Source organism: Platalea leucorodia (assembly GCF_965183815.1).
Source record: "Platalea leucorodia genome assembly, chromosome: 13".
Taxonomy (NCBI): Eukaryota; Metazoa; Chordata; class Aves; order Pelecaniformes; family Threskiornithidae; genus Platalea; species Platalea leucorodia.
This window is the reverse complement of record NC_138835.1, coordinates 9,403,141-9,418,186: the sequence shown is the minus strand read 5'-3', so window position 1 is coordinate 9,418,186 and position 15,046 is coordinate 9,403,141. Positions and strand designations below refer to the sequence as shown.

General features: G+C 43.8%; 1 protein-coding gene across 17 annotated transcripts in view; it reads right to left on the bottom strand.

Annotated features, from left to right (window-relative positions):
* Window positions 1-1,398: 1,398 nt before the first annotated feature.
* RIPOR3 (RIPOR family member 3) overlaps window positions 1,399-15,046 on the bottom strand; it is a 54,564-nt gene continuing 40,916 nt past the window's right edge. For all 17 annotated transcript variants that reach the window (XM_082326251.1, XM_082326246.1, XM_082326245.1 and 14 more), the window contains 11 exons: window positions 12,815-12,944; window positions 11,230-11,814; window positions 9,932-10,071; window positions 8,953-9,085; window positions 8,073-8,181; window positions 6,685-6,846; window positions 6,356-6,514; window positions 5,018-5,220; window positions 4,680-4,763; window positions 3,622-3,712; window positions 1,399-2,494 (listed from right to left, as the gene is read on the bottom strand). In XM_082326251.1, the coding sequence (XP_082182377.1) occupies window positions 2,394-2,494; window positions 3,622-3,712; window positions 4,680-4,763; window positions 5,018-5,220; window positions 6,356-6,514; window positions 6,685-6,846; window positions 8,073-8,181; window positions 8,953-9,085; window positions 9,932-10,071; window positions 11,230-11,814; window positions 12,815-12,944 (1,897 nt within the window). In that variant the 3' untranslated portion in view covers window positions 1,399-2,393. The remainder of the gene's footprint in view (window positions 2,495-3,621; window positions 3,713-4,679; window positions 4,764-5,017; window positions 5,221-6,355; window positions 6,515-6,684; window positions 6,847-8,072; window positions 8,182-8,952; window positions 9,086-9,931; window positions 10,072-11,229; window positions 11,815-12,814; window positions 12,945-15,046) is intronic.

Sequence of the window (15,046 nt, the reverse complement as noted above, 5' to 3'; positions counted from 1 at the left end):
GTCCTGTATATGTATGTAGTAGTTTGGGTGTGTATATACAGTAGCGTTTCACAGTGGGTGTATTGGTTAACCTATTATTGGAAAATGGACAAATATCCATGTTAAACTTGTTAGAAAGTTAGTGAGCTGCTCTGCTATATGCCTTAAGCGAATATTTACTCATCAGGTCTTTCTTTTTTACAGATTGCCATAGAATAAACTTTTTTAAAAAAACAAAAAAACAAAAAAGCTAAATGTTTTGGTATAATACATTTTCAGGTATCTTGTCTTTTGTGTAAGCCGCTACAAAGACCTCACAGGTTACAGTAAAATTGTACAGTTTTTCAATTTCCCATGCAAGTTTTCAGTTCTCATTTTAGTTGAAACAATAAAATTCTTTTTTTAAAGAACGTACACGAGAGTCTTATTGCTTCCCGTCTTCTCAGGGCTTTTGACTCACTTGCGACTCGGGGCTGGCGTGGTATTTGGTGGGGCTTTGTGTAGCGGAAAGTTGCTTTAAGTGTTGCTGCGAGAACTCACCTGGAGGGCAGAGCTCCAGTACAAGAGCGTGAAATGAGCGTCCCGCGCCTCTCCCCGGCACATCCGCCTCCCTCCTCTCGTCTGGCACTTCAGACAGTTAAATTTGAACTGCCTTGGCCCAGCCATCAGTGTAATACAAGCAGCGTGGTAACTCTCAAGCATAAATGTTCTGCAGGAGTTTGAGTTGTGCCTCGGCGGGAAGCTGGGTTGGGCAGGGACGCAGCGGCTGCAGCCATCAGCTTCCCACCTTGTTTGGATTAAAGCATTTACCTTCTTGTTTGCATTTTTAAGGAAAGCTGCAAGGGGAGGAGAGGTGCTGCAAGAGAGAACTCGGTAGTTTCATGAAGTGCTATTAAAAGAGCCGAGGGGGTTCCAGGCGCTGCCCCTCGGGCGCTCTCGGTGCCGCACCCTTCGGGGTTGAAGCCTGGCTCAGGCTTGGGCAAGAAGAGCCTGGGCTGCCCTCTCTCTCCCAAGTCACCAGCTTTCCCCTTCCCCCAGGAGCGGGGGAGAGAACTTACCAAAGCAGAACAGCTTCTCTTCCCTGCTTTTAAATAAACCCCCAAGGTAAAAGCAGAGTTCCGCACAGAACAGCGGCCCATGGAGTTGCGCTTTGCCATAGAGCAGCAGGACCTGAGCACCACGGCCCTGCTCTTCAGAGCTCATCAGTAAAAAGGCTTCAGCTGCCCCATTGCAAACGGAGCAGCAGCAGCAGAAGGGGAGCTCGGCCGGGTTCGGCCTGGCCCTTCCACAGCGGGACGGCAGAAGCGGGTGCCCAACGCGCCGCCCGTCGGCCCCGTACCCGAACTCCCCGCGGGGCTTTATCGCCTTACGCCTCCTCGGGCTGCTGCGAGCACATCCGGCTGAAGCACTTGCAGGAACTTGTCTCAAACGTTTTATTAGGATTTTAGAAAACAGGATGAAATCCAACAAATAAATACTGCATAGAAAAGTTATATATATATATAAAAAAAATAGATATATACACACAAGCCAAACCCTTTCAAGTATTTTACCTGAAGCCAGGCTTCTCTTTATGGCTACCCTCCACTAAGTTACGTAAGTGTTGAGTAAGGAGCCTGACAAGGGGTGTACGATTATGAGAAGTCTCGATCTAGGGCTAAAGGAATAAATTTAAAAACCAAAAAAAACCAAAACCAGCCAACCACCCTACAGAGAGCTGCCCCTGCGTCAGCCCTGCCGATGGCAAACACGACACGTCCCTTCCGTTGTAAACAGCCGAGGACACGCGCTCAGCACGCGTCCCTGCCACTCCTTGCTCGAACCTGCCCTAAATTGCAGAGATTACGAAGAACTTGGCTTTTGAAGCAGCGAGCTTTCCTTCCTTCTGCGACTAAACTGTACAAGAAAAGGCAACCACCAAGCCATGCTGCTAGATCTTCCTAAGGTACCTGGCAGCTGATGTAAGTAAGTGATCCGTTGCCTGCTAGTTGCTGGATGGGCTGTTGGAGAGCCATCGTTCCTCTCCCCTCGGAGAAATGGCAAATTAATAAAATACTTTATGGGAAAACAGATCATATTTGACTTGCAGTTTGAGCAGGGGCAGGTAATTCCAGCGAGATGGGGATTTGAACTCGAGTGACAGCCTGGTTCCGCATTCTAAGCGCTCCTCGGTTTTCTTCATCCAGCACTTGGTATTTCATCATGTGCCGAGAGAGAGGGAGAAAATGCAACCCGTCCGCTTGGCGCAGGCCGCAGGCTCTGCCCCCTTTGGAAATAAACTGCGCTCTGTCAGGATGCGGCACGTACGCAGCGGGGCGTAGGGAAACCAGACACTGATAAACAACAAAAGAAAATCCTCGGGCACCCGGCTGCGGCTGTGAGGACAGTACGAGTCAGCTCCTCACATTCCGCTGCTAGAATACTGTGATTTCAATTTCAGCCTCTTGTTGCACAGTTTCTCTTAATTCACAGCAAATCCTGTCCATTTTCTCAAAGGCTTGCCGTCCCTTTTCACCTACGGAGAAAGAGAAAATATATCCCGTGCTGAGGAAGAGAAAGCAGTCAGAAACACCCCCAGAAACGTGATGCTCCCGCACGACTTCTGTTGTGACCCGGTTCGGAACCAACCAGAACGCTCAACACTGACAAACACATCTCTAAAGGAGTAGTTTTCCAAAAAGTGCTGGAAGCCACCATGGAAAATCAGGCCTTCTGTAAACATTTCCACATGAGTAACAACTTGGAGCATCACAGTTGGAAAACTTGTTTTGTAATACGCGTGAATCTGAGTGTTTCTGTGAAGCAAGCCTGGAGATCCCCAGAACTAAGCAGAAATCAGCGTTTTTAGGAAGAACAGAACAGGGAAATTACTGTTTCCTAGACAAACTGGACATCCTCGCTGGCAGCTGCGCATTGAAGGCATTTAGCCTAGGCAATTCTCCTTTGCCCTCAGTGGAAGGACAAATACCGGACAGTAGCAGATGGGGAACGCTGACGCTTCGTTAGCAGCTCAGCTGCACTGCAGATCACCTGAATTCAGGTGAAGTAACTTGTAACGAACCACTATAAACCCATTTTGTTTGTACTCTTTACCCCTCCGGCATTCAGAGTGGAACCATTTGAAGAAGCATAGGAACAGCAAAATCCGAAGTAACCGGTCAGTTTGTAGGTGGCTAGAAAAGATCACCAGGCCCAGCGTCTGTTGCTGTTCTGGTATGTATAAAAGATCTTTAAATCAGCTTAGCTGATCTCGGAGCTAGAGGAGGCTTCATTGTGAGCTGCCAGGTTCAAGTGTCCTTTTCGCAAAATCTAGGAGGAGAGAATTGCTGACGCCAGTGCTGCTATTAGGAAGTACTCTGGCAGCACTGTCAGTACTTATCCGCCACCTTTTTCAGAAGTTTAGTGGTCCTTAAAGCACTTTATCCTACCGTAATCTCCTTGGTCTGGTTCTACAAGCTTTAATGGGAGCCTTTGGTTATTATACGCGGTACAAAGTTCACCTTAATGGTATGAAACAGCTGTTGGTGAAATATTTCCATTGCCCTGGATGTGTTCAGGCTGAGCGTCAGGCCTGTTCCGGTCCTGCGCTATTTCACATGACTTGTTCAGACTCTATATTTTAAAGCTGTACGGAAGACTTACCAAAGGACAGCGTCGTTTCCCTGGCGGCATTCCTAACTTCCTCTGTTTCAGACTGGCACAGGTGGGCAACCTGCTCAATACTCTCGACACCCTGTTTGAGAAAAGAAAAATCTGCAACAGCAGCTTTTCAGCAAGCATCTTGATGAACATTTTTTGCAGGGTGCACACATGCATACGAACTCCCGCCTCTTCTGGCATCTGAATTCTACTGCGACCTTTCTTTTCTCCCCCAATACAGCAGCTTGCAGTTAATTTTTCTGAGCGTGATCTCACCCCTGCTACTTTCTCTCCTGTTTTAGGACATGAAAAAGGGTAAAAGTTCTAGGGCACAGGTCACTGCTGCAGCACCACTGAATTGGCGTAAAGCAATCGGGACCTTCACTGAAAGAGCTAATGCAGGTGGTGCAAGGGCAGGAGGTGCTTTGTGAATCTGACTTTGAGAATAAGGCTCCGATTTGTTGGGGCTATCTTGTGCCTCCGTGTCTGTAGGAGCTGTACTCGCAATAATCCCTTCTGTGCAAGCTAACTTATTACAGCCTTGTGGCTGCTGGAAAGCTTTAAATCTGTTCTGACAGTTTCTTATAATTGCAATGCAAATATTACTTTTATTTTCTGACTATAATCAGCTATTGTTAAAAAAAAAAAAGATGAACAGATTTAACTTGAAGCTTCTATAGTTAAAGCCTTAGAACTGACTCCATACGTAGCTGACTGTTGCTCATTTTTCTACATGCCAGACGTCCCCCAGTCAGACAGCGCCTGTCCTCCTTCGCCACTGACAATATTGTACAAGTTAGAAAACATCCTTTCGGCCACTGTCCTGTGCCCCTCCGATCAACCTGAGACCCTCCAAGATGCCTGCAGCTCCCTCTGCCTACTGCCTTCTGCGTAACAGCATTAATAGCTTGGAACTTTGGCAGCCAAAGAATTAATTCCAAATAGAAGGAAGCTGAAAAAGTAACCCTACCAGCTTAAAAAAAACAACCTAGATGATACACTTTTGCATCTAGCAATTTTGGCCAGACATGCACAGCAAAAGTAGAGCTGTAAATACTTACTCTGAGGTTTTTAAGAGCCAAACACGCAGCTTGCTGAAGTCTTGCATCACAGTCAGCTAAAACATCAGTGTAAAAGATGACAGCCTGAATGAAAAAAGGGGGGGGGGAGGCTTTATCAACTTAAGCGTAATCAAGCACTCAGACTGCTATAAGCACTTTTTTACCTATCTGAAATTGAATAAAGGGTGTAGACAAATCACTTGAGCACTGATGTAATTTAGGGTCTAGTGAACAGATTAATGAAGCGCAGAGAGGACAGCAGTGCTATTCTAGGATAAAACAAGTCCCATGTATTTCAGCATCTATTTAGAAAGGCCGGCAAGAACTGCGGTCTTTACCCTTTCCCTGAAGTTCTTGCTTGCTGCTGCACGGGAGAGGCAGGATGTGGCTGCTTTGCTGACGCGGTGGTTGTCGTCTAGCTGTAAAATCCCAAGTAGCCGTAAAGTCTGTGGTAGAGGTTGGAGTTTGTTCAGTCGCTTTCCTCGCAATTTTTTAAGGGTCTTCAGCCGCCCAGGGCATTGCAGCTCCTCAGTCAGCATCACTGCAAGTGAAAGGGCTCAACTTCACTAACTGACAAAGGAAGACATTATCAAGAGAAGACAAACTCCTCTCTAATTCAGTCTCCTTTCCCCACAAGTAGTTATTCGCATGGCTACAAGCAAGCCAAGCGTGGCAGGAAGCAAATCAGGACGACGGCCCCTTTGACCATCCTGTCTTCTTTCCCTGTCATTGTTTCATTTCCTCCCATGCCAAGGCTGGCTGAGGAACGGAGCAGAGACGATGGTTGCACAACGGTAGTTCACAGGGTGCAGCAAAGCCCTGGCCCTTTTAGGACCCGGGTGCACGGAGCACAACACGGAGTGCAAAAGAACTCCTACACCTGTGGATGTTAGGACAAGCGGTCTCGTCCCATGATAAGGAAGCCACGATCAAGCAAAATACTTTTCAACATCCCTGAAAGATCTTGCTGTACTGGTCAAAGAGAAAACCCTCTATCTTTCGAAAAATAAGAGATCAGGCACTGGACTGACAGTTTCAATTTGAAGAATGTTCCAGGTCTTTTTCACTGGCTAGCACTGCACAAGTTCCTGGTCCCCCACCAGATGAGTCATCTGCATCAAAACAAGACTAAAGATGCAGCCAATATCAGGAGTATTTTTAAAATAATTCTTTTCTGATACAGACTAAGTTTTAAAGTACTTTCATATGTTGGACTAGGCTTCAGCAAGACACTGGCTACCTCGTGCTAGAAAATGCACGTTAGTAACCTCTGAAATTTTATTGTTATTATCTGTGTCTGATTACAGCTGCTATAGTCACACAAAGCTACAGACATTTACTCAGTCCTTGAATCCAGCTGTAGATTGCTGCCAGCTTTGTTTCTGCTTTAACTTCAGAATACCACAGAACCCACTCCTTAGGGCACTTACTTAAGACAAACCCCTCCTTCACACCTCTGTTTTGTTTCCACCCGGTTAGATATGGGAGTCAAGCGTGTCTTTCCTGTTCTAATTAAAACTACATGGTCGTAAGGGGTATTAAAATGGAAAGAAATTGTCAGTGCAATGGTTGGGCTGTTTTCTGCTCTGAAAGTGTATCTTGAGTAGTAACTTGGAGAGCAACAGCCAGCTGCTGGGCCGGTGAGTTCAAGTGAAGTTGCCAAGCATGGCCATTACCTTCTTTAGCAAGCTTTCCCAGGTGTTTCTCCAGGCTGGTAATGTGGTGTTTCTCCAGGTAGCCGTAAAATTGGAATAAAGTAACTGGTTCTGTTTGGAGGTACAGAGAGGGGAGCAACCCGTCACAGGTGATGATCTGCTCTAGCAACCTCTGCAATACTGAAAGTAACACAGAAAAGAACAAATGGGAAAATGAAAGCTTGGTTAGACGGAAGCTGCTTAAAACAAGTAAGAGTTTTAGTTTAATTTTTAAAATGCACAAGGACAATTTTAAGCTGTGCAATAAAATGAAACCAGAGTGGCTTTGTGTTCAAGAAACAGACTGGTACCTGCTTCTAATTGACCGGGGTATTTTTCCTTCACTTTGAGCATCGATGTGTATTTTAGTGCATGACGGAATCTTTCTGCTGAAGCAAACAAGAAGCTGCCAGGCTCTGCAAGATCACTCCAGATTTTCAGATAGTGCTTCTTCTTTTTAGCCTTTTGAATAACTGGGGAGGGGGAGAAAAAAAAAAAAAAATCTCATTTTAGAAAGTGAGTGAGCTCTAGCGGATTTTGGATTTTACATGACAAATTAGGCAGCAGATGGCATATCTAGAGACGTGTCAGCATAACTTTTATTTGCATTATATAGATGGCTTTGTTCAAAGCTGGAGACTTGCTGCCAGTATTTTAACATCTGCAAGCATTGATTTCACCGAGCTTGGGTTGAGCTCCTAAACCGTCATTATGAGACCTGAATGAGATGCCTAGCAGCTCTCCTGCCTCTCATTATTCATTTTATCCCAGCATCTGAGCCAAGTTTCAGAAGAACTTTCTGTAAGTTGAACTGTTTGCACTTCTACCAGCAAGAGATGTGCTGTTTCCAAGCATTTTAGAGATCCTGTCATACGGACCTTCACAAGTGGAGACCTCTGAACCTCCGTGCATAGGCTGAGGCAGGCTTGCTTTCATCAAACACTTCAGAAGAGCACTTGAAGCAATACCTTGTGGTTTCTCACTATCATTTAAACCCTATAATTTCTCACTCTTACCTATAGAGATGTTGAACTTGTGTTCAGCCTTTGAGACTCCTACACTTCCCTCGTCATGTTGTGCCAAAGGCCCTTCGGAGCCTTGCTCTAGGGAATGGTTTATTCTCACATCCTTCAGGATAAAATGTCAGCACGTGCTTTCAACTAAAATTTGCATTCTTGCCACTATATTTACCACAATGAGAACAAAAGCCTTCAAAGTCTCTCGTTGTGCCTTTATCATTTTGTCATATCCAACAGTCAATGGAAGAATTTAGTAGGGGGAAGGCCTGCGATAGGAAAAATTGCACACCAAACTTTTCTTGCAAATGTGTAGGGAAGTTGGGTTCTTTGCTTACTAAGTAAAAACATAGATATAAAATAGGATTTTATTAAGGCTGCTCTGCTGTTCTTTGACTGCAGACTCCATCATCTTTAACATCCTATGTATGTTTCTATGACATTACCAGTTCAGCTACTATTTCTTTGAGCCAAACATCTTCAAATCTTTTCTTTCCTTTCAGGGGAAAAACACAAACAAACAGTGAGCCCTGTTTTTTCTAAGAATCCAGATATAAGAGCTGATTTAATTATGGGAACATGAGGAATTTAGAATGAAACCCTGATGTGTCTGGGGAAGCTCAAGCAGAGTTACCTGTACCTCTCACATCTCTGGCATGCCTTCAAATAATGCAGTTACTCACTTTCTTCAACAGACATGTCCAAGACATCCCGCAGGACTTCTGTCTGCTCTGATACTTCTTCCAAAATGCTCTCCTGGACAACCTGGGCTACATTTGGTGACCTCAGTTTCTGAAATGCAACGCGCTTATCTTAGTAGCTGAAACAAAGGCAGTATCAAGCTCAAGATGAATGAGGATTTGTTTCTTAGAATCAAACTTCTAAAATCTGAGAGAAAACACCAGCTGCTCTCAAAAGGCCTCTTTATCCATCACAGCACGGACAGGTCACTTTTGAGTGCAAAGCTGCTCAGCAGAACAGGAGTCAATCACGTTATGCTGGAACAGGCTGTCCGGCATCTGACATCCTTCTCTGCCCCTGTCCATTGACAACTGCGTAGCAGATCAATACGAACAGTTACACTGTCCTCCGCTGCCCATCCTCATCAGAGCTAATACTTTGAGGATGATAATGTGCTTGAGCACTATAACCAAAATTATTATTTGAGGAATGAGGTCTCAAGGGGAGATAAGAGTTCTTTCTTGCCCTACATGCTAGCAGTTCCTTTCCAGTAGTAGCAGTTTTTCATTCATTAAAATAACTGGTCACCTGTTATCGATACGCAATTCAACCCAAATCTGTCCTACTGCATTAGCAGCCTGCCTTGGGCACAAAGGTATTACTCAAAGCTTCAGCAAAACCCAGAGGCTAAAAAAAAAAAGCAGCAGAGGTTTGTGTGACATGTTCTGTGCTTACACATGTATACACTGCATTTTTTTGGACTCAATTTCTATTCTGAATCTTCCTGCTTTTATAAAAGAACCAGCTACATATTCACTTTCGTCCGTAATCAGAATCAACAATTACAACCAGTGCCCTGGAAACCCATAGGCTGTTCCTTACCTGCAAAAGACCTTTGCACAGCTTCAGATGAGTTATCAAAAGCGTGTCTAAGTTGTCATCACCAGTAGTTACATCTCTTGTTTCTGTTCTCATGTCACAGCTGAGGGACCGAAGCGTGTTGTCATTGTATGTGCTGTTGAGATGGGGGGGACGGGGGGGAAAGTGTTAAAAGTCTCATGACCAAATAAATATGAAGTAGTGCCATCTCAATAGTGGCCTCCAAGCAAGTTGCAGAAGTACAAACCAGGTGGCATTTAACAGATAACAGCATTTTTTATTGCATTTATAACACTTCTTAAAAACATGAGGACTTTATTTCTAAAACTCATTCCAGGACAGTAATACTGGATCACTTGATCCCACAAAATCTCATTTTGGAGAATCAATACTAGTAAAGGTGCTTCCAGATAATGCAAATCGAGTTGCTGGCTCATTTGCAGCTGATGAACTGCAAAAGCAGCACATATAACAGACAAATCCCTTGGTGTTCTCCCAACTCGATGATACTGGGAGCGTAGTAAGTCTCCCAGGATCAGGCTCGGAGCTCTGGAACCTAAGTTTCAGTGCTACGCAACTTGCAAAATGCAAAACTGAATTCAAAAGAAAGAACAGGTAGAAGAGCTCTGTGAATTACTAGTAGCTCTCTCCCCCGCTAGCGCAGAACTGTTCAGCATCATCCTGATACGCCTCTTTCCTGCAGTCTGTTTCTAGCAGTCCTACGTGTTAGGCCTTCCACCACAGCCTGGGGGTATCATTCTGCAATGGTTTCCGTAAGTCCAGTTTAAGTTTCCTGCTATTTCAATCTGGTAGGTGTTCTGAATTACGAATCTCGGAGTATTCAAAAAAATTCATTTCTATCCTGGATGTTCATACCAACTCTGCACAATCGTTACTTAGCCAAGTATAGTGTATCTGCAAGTGTTCCCGAGATCCGCCCTCCTTACCCCTGTCCCTGTAACGAAGCGCTGCAGATACATACCTGATACTGGCTGTTCTTATGCTTCCAAATAATGAAAGCTCGTCAGCACTACAGTCAGCGTTTAAAAAGTCAAAGCTTTCCAGTACTGTCTCCACCATTAAACTTTCCATAGATGAATGTTTGTGATGAAGTGTCTTTAGCTGTTGATGGAATGGAAGGAAAAATATTGTTATTTGTAGTTATCAGGCCATTTTGCATGAGTTCTTTGCTGTTTTTCAAATCACGCTTAATCAACAAATCAATTTGCTTTTCTGATTTCATTCTTAACACATCAGGAAATTTAGCTCTTGGCACAGCGCTCTGATCCCAAAACAATGTTGCTAATTAAAGTCAAAATATGCTTCAATATTTTAATCTGTCTGTATTCCTCTTTGGATTTCCATGCCTGTTAAGGTTAGTATGAGGACTGATTTTTCTCTGCATCTTCTGCCATTAGTGCAGTTTTCACTCATTCTTTGTTTCAAATATAGAAGTAGCAACCTTAGGGGTCTGTTGCATTCCAGTGTAGTATCCAAGAACTTTGATATCAGTAGTGGATTTCATGGGGCCACTAACTTTCTCCCCCTTGGAAAGGCTGCTTTGAGAGCAGTTTGGGTTTTTTTTTTTAATTTCTATTTTTAAAGTGGTTGCACTGGAACAGGATGTCAATGCAGTTTTGTTAACGTCATTTATTTTTCCAGACCTCAGATGACCTTACAGCATCTTATCTCCCAAGTCTGCACACTGGCCCCATGTACTACAAGGCTACCAAATTTGCAGTATAACCCACTGCTTGCAGAAAGCAAGGACCTTTCCTCTAAAGAGAAAAATGTTTTCAGCATCATATGACTCGTCAGACAGACTGAACTGCCTGTAAAAGCTAGGTGATCCTGGAGAAAGATCAGGTTTGATGAACTGAAGCAGTCATCTCAAGGTATACTAAATCTGAAAAACATCAAAAAAATTAGAAACAAACCAAAATGCAGAGGCTCTGACATACAGTTCAGATCATGCTTAGCCCAGACTCGTTTCCACTTTGACTGCATGCAGTTTCTTAATTTCTTTTTCCAGATTATTGATCTGCGCACAGCATCTGAAGGCTGTCTCTGAGAGATGCTGTGCAACACAGTGCTCCAGTGTAGCTAGCACTCAAGGCTGCCTTTTCTGAGTAGTGCCTGACCTCTGGTGGCCAAACTTACTTTTTGGGAACATGCCATCGATATATTAAATCAAATCCACCACAGGGTCACGGAACTTCTACAGTTTTAGGAGTAACAGAGGAAGCTACGCCATCTACCAAGAGTAAAACGCTACCATACCTTTAACTTATCCCTCAGAGATGAAATCCGGTATTCCAATTTCTTCAGTTGGGCTTGCCCCACATCATGTAATTTCAGCAAATTTAACACTTCTTGGAGAGTCTTATCAATTGACTTTGTACGTCCATCTGGTTTTAGGTCATTTGCAGCATTCAAGCTTTTCTGGCTAATATCTTCTTGCTCTGTCAGACGGCGATTTCTGCTCTGGTTGAAAGAATCTCTACCACCTTTGTGGTGATTCAGAAAACTCGATGGTTTATTTGGAAATCCATCCACACACGGAGTCTTCTTCAGGATATCTAGAGTTGCGTGACTTGGAAGAGGATGCTGTCGCTCTTCTGCACAAGTCTCTTGAATAATCACCAATGGCAATGTCCTATGGTCTAGAGCTGGAGTTGTATTTCTGGATTCTGTCCCTTTCTGATCCTCAGAGCTGAACGAGTCTGCCTCGCTTGTCTCTGCAGGATTGTGAGGCTTGCTCCTCCCATGTACATCAAAATCACAGGCAGCCAAGTAGCTCAATATGCTGGGAGGCTGAGCTTCATCACTTACATCCCCTTGGTTCTGCCTTTGTTGCAAAACAGACTACAGCAAACAGATTCGTAAGTGAGCATATATACAGTTGAAAAGCATAAGATACCACCTAAGATAGAGAACTATGGTTTCCTGTTCTTGGAAACATACGCACCCAAACTGATCAAAACCACAGGGCTCTTCTGCACAGAAGGAGCCAGGCCAGCATAGACTGGACAAAAGAAACTATTGAAACAAAATATTAAGAGCCTACTGGATGACCTAAGTGGAGCAGCAGTAACTGTGCTTTAGATCTTTCAGATGAAAGTTACCAACACAGCTAAAAAATTGTTTCTGGAAAAAAAACCTTGCCAAGCAGCTTTCGTGTCACATCAGCTTAGGACAGGATGTGAATGTAGCGGTTAGAGGAAACGTTCATTTTGAAGAGTCCAACATACCCTGTACAAATAATTAAACCTTTCCAAAGAAGACTGCGTATTCTGCTGCCTTGGTGAGGCAACGCCAAACCTGACTTCGACTTTATGTTAGGGGAACACATATATGATGTTATTAGTATTTGAGATGTATGGCAGAATTAACAGGTTCATATAAAACAACCATTAAAACAAAACCCTCCTGAACGAATGAGAAAGAGGACAGGGTTTTCTATTCCCCTGGGATACACTTGGCAAAAAGTGGGGTTGAGGAAGAGGAAGGCTTGTTTCACACAGCACCTCTAAGATGCCATTCTGCTCTGTGGCTACTGAGACAGACTGGTTCCCAGTTTGATTCCCACCGTAGACTATTAGAACAGATGCCCCCACCCCTACCATTCTGGCTGCCAAGAGGAATATTTGGCAGGTTTGGGTTTTTTTTTCTTTTACAAAATCTAAAATGGAGCTCAAAAGAATAGGGGTTAAAAGAAAAATGTAACGAAGCCCCAAAATAAACTGCAAAGGCCCTGGAGTGCTACATTTTCACATTTCTGAGTGTGTTCTTCAATAGCCTAATCTAATCCCAAAATCAAGTCCTGGGTCTGTGCTTTGCATTTTGCTTTCCTCAGCATACTCACCAGGTAGTATTTCTCTCTGAAGCTGGGAGTATTTGGTGGGGTCCAGTTGTACAATGAGCTCTTCCTGCTACCCACAGAAAACTTGGCAGTGGTTCCAGGTGACAAAAACAGGTTCTCTGTGTCAAAGGGGCTGTAGCAGAAGACACAAAGGCCTAAGTGTCAGTAAGACCAGAAAGCACAGAAATGTTTAGCAGCAGGAACAGCTCTTAGGATCTGAGCTGTGACATTAGTAAACAACACAGGGAATAAAAGGAAAGAGAGACTGCCTCTCTGACCAGTATCTTTGATTGCACCAGCAGGGAAAGGGGTAGGCAAAAGGGTTGTATATTTTACACAGAATTCTCAACACCCTTTAGACAGAGACCTGTGCCAGAGTCTTTGGAAGAAGAGTCCAACAGGCCACAAGTCTGAAGCGCTCTCCGTCCTTCTGCAGCATCCTACACAGACACCAGTGCTGGCAATACAGTCCAGGCTGCTTGCTGACAGCCACAGGACAGGTAGCGAGACATACACCGTACCAGATCAGAAGGAAACATAACACATGTAATAAAGGAAAACTGTCATTCATTTCCCTCCTGCAGAGCACACACCATCTGAAAAAGCCACTAAAAACCCTTAATTATCCTCTAAATATTAATAAACAACAACTTTAGCTGGCAGAAGCAGCTTGTGCAGTGGTATATGGCAAGTTACGTGGTTCATGCAGTCATGGACGAGTCCGGTTATAGCCCCAGAGGCTACTGGCTATGGTCTACAAGAGTCTGACAAGTCCTGCTCTAAAGATGTCCCAATTACCTACTACATCACAGCCATTAATTTCCCAGCTCCTTTGCAAAGCAGTCTAAGGAAACTTGGACGAACTGTTTCCCAAAATGCAACTCAGCTAACAAGGAGAGGGAAAACATATTTAAAGTTAAGTAAAGCAAGTTTGTTTTTTCTACATGTTACTTTTGTTCCCTACTGATATGCCTTGTGGCACCAAAAGAAAGTTTGTTTTTCCACTGAAGTACTGGCACTTTGAAAAAAGTGAATTGTTTATAATAAATCTAATCTCATAGATATGAATATAATGACCAAACAGTAGGATAAAGTCAGCTGCATTTAGCTGTATGATACAGAACCACAAGAAGTCTGAAAAGATCCAAACAATAATGAGGACTAATCAATTACAGGGAAATGAACTTCTGCCTCTAGCAAAAGCTGAAAAACAGAGCTCCAGCTCTCTCTAGCTTCTCACGGTGCACGGGGACAATTCTCAACAGCATCCTGCAGTGCAACACACCGCTGTCTTCCTCAGCATGGAGGTAACACTCTGTGAGCTTGCCTCATACAGGTTAATTGGCTAAATTAGCCAGTGTCACCCAGCTGGCGTTCATCAAACAGGCCAGTTCCACAGAGTCACATTAACAAGCATCAGCATTGTCTCACTATGCAGAAAATAAATTGGGTTTCTGACAGCAAGAGCCTTTTAGCCAAAGCTTGCTATGTTTACTGATGGAAGCAAATTACTCCCATCCATAGCATTTCTTAAGAAGAGTCACAGGGATCCATTCCTCAGATTTTTCATTTTTAGCTTTTCATATAGCAATGCAGTAATGCAAAATGACACTTTGGAGGAAAGGGACAGGAATAACAAGCTAAATCTGTTTTGCCCCTTTGACAATTACTAAAACCCTCTAGCAAAACACAGCTATTCAGCTGCCCTCCCAACAAGCACACGCTCCCCGTTACTGCAAGATAACAAGTTGAGAGAGCAATGGGAAGGGTGAAGGAAAGAATGAAGTCTGCTCTAAAGCATCTGTTATCTCTCGGTTGTAAGCACTTTGGGCATGATCCATCATCTTGTTCCACATTTGTACAGCAAACAAAACATCGTACTGGGACAGATCTACAAAGCCATCTCTCCCAGCATCTTGACATTGACAGAAGCCAGTAGAGGATACTCAGGGGAAAAACATAGGAAGTAAGTCAAATATAGTAGGCTTTCCCCAGACGCACACTCAAATTTGAGGCAATCCATAGCTTAGATCTGTCATGCACCAGACTTTGCAAGCAGACTATTGCCTTTAATTGTCACATGCTTTTCCTTAGTTTGTCTGTTCACTTCCTGAAATCGTTGACACACAAATCTCCGTGTAGGTCAAAAGTATGCAGAAATTTCATTATTTAACTTTAAATTGTGGAACAACTACTGTGACGTGGTGGGGGTGGTCTCTGTGGCTGTACTGAGAG